General features: G+C 33.8%; 1 protein-coding gene across 1 annotated transcript in view; it reads left to right on the top strand.

The window, feature by feature from the left end:
• The window catches only part of ITGB1 (integrin subunit beta 1), a 37,766-nt gene extending 33,437 nt beyond the window's left edge, over positions 1-4,329 (top strand). The window contains 1 exon segment of the mRNA XM_074193127.1: positions 2,738-4,329. Coding sequence (XP_074049228.1) covers positions 2,738-2,803 — 66 coding nt within the window. The 3' untranslated portion in view covers positions 2,804-4,329.
• The last annotated feature ends 834 nt before the right edge of the window (positions 4,330-5,163 follow it).

The following is a 5,163-nucleotide window of genomic DNA, read 5'->3' as shown; positions in this document are numbered from 1 at the left end:
GTTTCATTTGCACAGGCATGTGCTCTTAGTTGAATTTAATGTGCTCTGCTAACTTATTGCATGCTAGGTTTTTTTGCTCATTTGATTTTACCTTGAAATTACTCAGTGAAACATTTGACTTTGCAATGAATTTTTCTCGTAAGGTAAGGTCTTCTTTTAAACTCTCCTGTATTATCCAAACATGATTTCACTTTTTCATAAGAAATTATGTCAGATTTTCAAGTTATGAAAAACTCATAAATGCAAACTCTTTCCATATAAATACATAATACAATAACCAATATTAAAATTATTATAAATGGACTAGAAACATCAACAAAATGAATTCTGTGCTTTTTGGTTTGCTATTTTTAAAAACTCAAGTGTAATTTTCTTTTTATTAAAATGAATTTTTAAAATACTTTTGGTTTTTTATTATTTAAACATCCTGTTATCAATCCCCTTTCCTCTCCCAGAAAGCCATCTCTTATGACAGAGAAAGGAAAGAAAGAAAGAAAGAAAGAAAGAAAGAAAGAAAGAAAGAAAGAAAGAAAGAAAGAAAGAAAGAAAGAAAGAAAGAAAGAAAGAGAAAAGATAGAGGAAAAAATCAGTGAACTCAACCTGTACATTGGAAAAAAATCTGACAGTATATTCAATGTTACCATTTCCATACCTCTGCAAAGGAATGAGGCAAGGGGATCAAGTCTCTTTGGGACCAACTTTTGAACCTTATTTTTAAAAAAGAATCATAATAAATGGAATATTATGTTTATTTTCACAACATCTCTGTTAAAGAAAAGAAAAGGCTACCACTCTATTTACAAGAGGAAGAATGGAAATAGAACAAATTTAGATGATTTGCCCAAAATAGTTTGGTAAAATTTGTGGTGAAATCAACATTACTACTTTGGTTTCATAACTGTAAATTCCTGCCTAGTCCCACAGCATCTTTATTAAATGTATAGAATTTCACTTTATAGAATCTTCTCAAATATATGATGTTAATATGACATCAGAATAAGTCAGGTGATGAGCAATTGTGGTTTATTTAATAGTCCATGACATATTTTTTGGGGGGGAACAGGAAATTTTGTGTGTGTGTGTGTGTGTGTGTGTGTGTGTGTGTGTTATAGGGTGCATTACTTTTTCCTTTATCTTTTGATTTCTTGTGCATCTCTCTTGTAAATTCTCAGCTCCCCATGTAGTCACATACTCAGTTTCATCTTGCAGAAATCTGTCACCAAAAAAGATGTGCATAAACAAATAACATTTTCTGAAGTTTTTACACATACAGTTTTTTACAACTCACTTCTGTTGAGTATATTCTATAGCACTAGAATAATATCCTCAGATAATCACACAGTCTAGAGTTTCTGGACCACATTTCTTATATTACTTCCCCCCAAAAAACCTGCAAACCTGTGCATGTGTCATTGTAGCTGCTGTTGAAATGGGACCAAAGAAGAATATTTTCCTTTATAAAATACAGCTGCCAGTGCATGCAGGGAATTCTTGTATAATTTCTCAGCTATCTGGTTTGATCAACTTGGTAACTCACATATAGGTGATTTAACAATGTGCTATAGTTGTGGTTTTAAATGTCTTAGTAGGATATTAAGGAATATAGGAATATATTGTCACCATAATAAAAATAAAAACAAATGAATTTATGCAAAATGATTTATCATTTTACTCACCTTTCATAATTCAGTGATATTACTTATTGAAGCAGTTGCTAAGATTTTTATGGTTAAGTTACCCAAGTCTTCTGAAATATCCACAAATGTATTGGGGTACTCTCTCACCCCCCCACACCCCAAGGAGAATTCTTACCCTAGAGAGAAGGAGGAACCAGTGATACTTTAGATGTCTTTCCATTCATTCATTTTCCCATTGATTTAACTTGGAAATAATGGTTAATTGTTTACTATGACTGAGAGATTCCATGTCCAATAATAGAGAACACAACAGTACAGTCAGCTCAGCCACAGAAGAGTCCCACTTTCTTCAAGTAATGCATAAAAATGGTAACTGGGGAAATCTAGTAGGAGAATAGAAGTCCCTGCTCAAGTTAAAAGACCTAAGGATACCTTTCAGGGAAGAATGAATGAAGTTTGAATGTGTTTGAAATAGCACTATTGTGTTTGTGAATGCTTTTAAATTTTTTTAAATTAATGATTTTTTTTTAAAATACCACTATCCCTTTTGAGGAACAGTTCCCCAACACCACCGTCAATGGAACCCTCCTTTGAAAAACAGGGACAATTAAGGAAAATAAAACATGGGTGACATAGATTGCATCATTCCATAACTATTGTCTGCCCCTTTACTGGAAGGAAGCAAATGTGTTTCGTCATTAGCCCTCAAATCAAAAATGGTCTTCACTTTAATTTGAATTCTGATATCTTAATGTTTGTCTTTACAGTTTTTGGTCCTTATGTTTTGTTCCCTTGGTTCAGCTTTCTTGTTTTGCATCAGTTTCTGCCTCCTAGTAACAAGTCTCTTTGAATTCCTGACTTTGGTCAGTTCCATTGTATAGCTTGAGCATCATTTTATTCAACCAACAGACAAAAGATTTGGGTCTGTTGTGATCTTATTCCTGTGTGCTTATTCCTGTTTAACGAAAAACTCAAAAGGCAAAATGGATATAGTAACTTACTTATATTACAACAATTTTTATGTGGTGTTTTATCAAATAGCTTAACTTTACAAAACTAACTTTATAAAACTAATTTATATTTCTTCCTTTTCTTTTTAGGGTGAAAATCCAATTTACAAGAGTGCAGTGACAACTGTGGTCAACCCTAAGTATGAGGGCAAATGAACACGCTTATGCAAGACCTCACCATTGACTGCTGGGGCAGTTTTTATAGTCACAGTAAGATAGCTTTAGGGCAGTACCGCAGTGATTTTACTAACTCATTTCATGTATGTGTTTCCTATGCAGGTTTTGAAAATGTACAGTATGTATAATTTTTTGCAAATAGTTATAATCAGTGCCAGGGACTGACAGAAAACTTGAGATAGGATCTTGATCCTAGTCAGCTGAGGTCACATTGTGCCTTTTTGATCTTTTCCCTTCAGATCTATTGATATCTTTAGGAAATAAAAGATATTGCTAAGAATACTTGGAGAGGGAATTGGTTAAAGTAATCAGCATGATGAGGTCTATCCATTAAGTATTAAATGGAATTTTAGCTTTACAAAACTATCAGGGCTTGAGTTTGCAAATACATTGAATTTTAAAGTAATTGCTTAGCTATTAGCTTAGTTAGAAATATTGCTTTTAAATTTATCTTGAGATTTGTCTGTGAGGCACCTCTGATTGATTACACTGCTGGAACTTAAGCAAATTGAGAATTAAATGAGTAAATAGTTTTTAAAATGTTTGATTAGTATTTTCCTACTGTCTATGAGAGAACTAAAAAAATAGGGAATGATTTGAAAGTAGTAGGAAGGTGGAAAATAGCTTTTAAAAACCTGTCTGCTATTTTCAAGAGTTAATAGTTTATACACAGTAATTTGATGAATAACTGTAAATAATTTAGCAATTCTCAACAACACAGTGATCCAAGACAATCCCAAAAGACTAATGATGAAGCTTACTGCTTCCAGGAAAAAAAACTGATAGACTGAAGCTTGCTGTTTTTCCAGTTTTTTTCCTTTTATTTGAATCTTCGTGTACAAATGACTAATATGGACATATTTTACATAATTGCACATATATAACCTATATCCGATTGCTTACCACCTGAGGGGATGGAAAGGAGGGATAGAATTTGGAATTCAAAATTTTAAATATGTTTAAAACTTTAAAAATAAAATTTCTGGTAATTTTTATGCCTTTATTTGTAAATTCAAGCCAGGTCTATAATACTGCAAACTGTCCTGCAATACAGTTCTTGAAAAATATTATTTACACAAAGGCCTTAATTCATGTGGTATATGCTGGCTGGTTACTTTTTAGCTTAAAATACTTTTAATTTTATTTTATTTTGTTGAAAGCCTGGTGCTTTTTGTCACCGTTTCTAATCTTTTAATGTATTTGATTACCATTTTTTGTAAAATTTTGTATTGACACTTTTTTTGTCACCTGAGCTGTAAATTCTGCCTTTTCAGAAATACAGGAGCTTTTCCTTCAATGTCTAGGACGATCGTTGCTCTCTCCTCTTATTTTCAACAAGTGCCATAGCAGAGCATTGTACATTTTACCTCTAGCCAATTGAATTGCCCATCTTATTCCCTACTAGTCACATTCTTATTTTAAGTGCCTTTCTGTTTTAACAATTGTTCACTTTTTACAATGCTATTGAAGTTATTTATTGAATAAAAATGCCTAAAATACCCAAATCCAATTTGTTTTCTTTTTAGTGTATGTTCCTCTCCCTCCTCCATCCCAGAACTTTGGACAAGTTGAACATGGAGGTAGGAAGATTAATGCCTGAGGATACAGACCAGTGTTCTGGAAATGGTGAAGCTAGGGTACTACAGAATAATGAGGCTTCCCATGTGTTGTGTAGGGTTGGAAATAAAGAAGTAGCACTTAAAGCTTTAGACAGATGCATCCCCAAAAGGAGGTTCCTTGTTCCCTGAAACAGGAAACAGTGTACAAATGGAGTAGATTGAGGAAAACAGGAAATGGGGAAAGAACTCTGGGGATGCTGAAGCAAAGAGACAAAAGGCAAGTGGAAATTGTGAGCCCATCTGTTCAGGAGCATTCTAGAAGGCATTCCTGGCATTGAATGGGAGAGAGGATGTCGATGATGTCTGAAGTTCTTCCAATTCTAAGATTCTGTAAAGCATCTGTTCTATAACCCAGCTGTCTTCTAATGTAGCCCATTCAGTAGATATGTTATGAGGCATACTGTTTATGAATTGTGGCACAAGAAACCCTGAGGAAGGGCTCGAAATCTGATAGGGTGATGATAAAAAGGTTCAGGTGTTCCACTCTCCTGCCAAGAGAGCATGTGGGCTAAGATATCACTTTAAAGCCCTTTCTGGCTGGGTTACCATCCAGGTTTCCCCAATTTACTTTGTTAAATATCAAATTCTTTGCCCAGTTTTGACTTATAGGCTTATCAAACATTTATAATATTTTTACACATTTGCTTTAATGGACATTGATTCTGTTCATTTGGTGTGTTTGTCTTCCCCCCCCCCCCCATTATAAGTGGTTTTGATGTG

This window comes from Macrotis lagotis, chromosome 7 (genome assembly GCF_037893015.1).
Source record: "Macrotis lagotis isolate mMagLag1 chromosome 7, bilby.v1.9.chrom.fasta, whole genome shotgun sequence".
Taxonomy (NCBI): Eukaryota; Metazoa; Chordata; class Mammalia; order Peramelemorphia; family Peramelidae; genus Macrotis; species Macrotis lagotis.
This window is presented reverse-complemented; position numbering and strand designations above follow the sequence as displayed.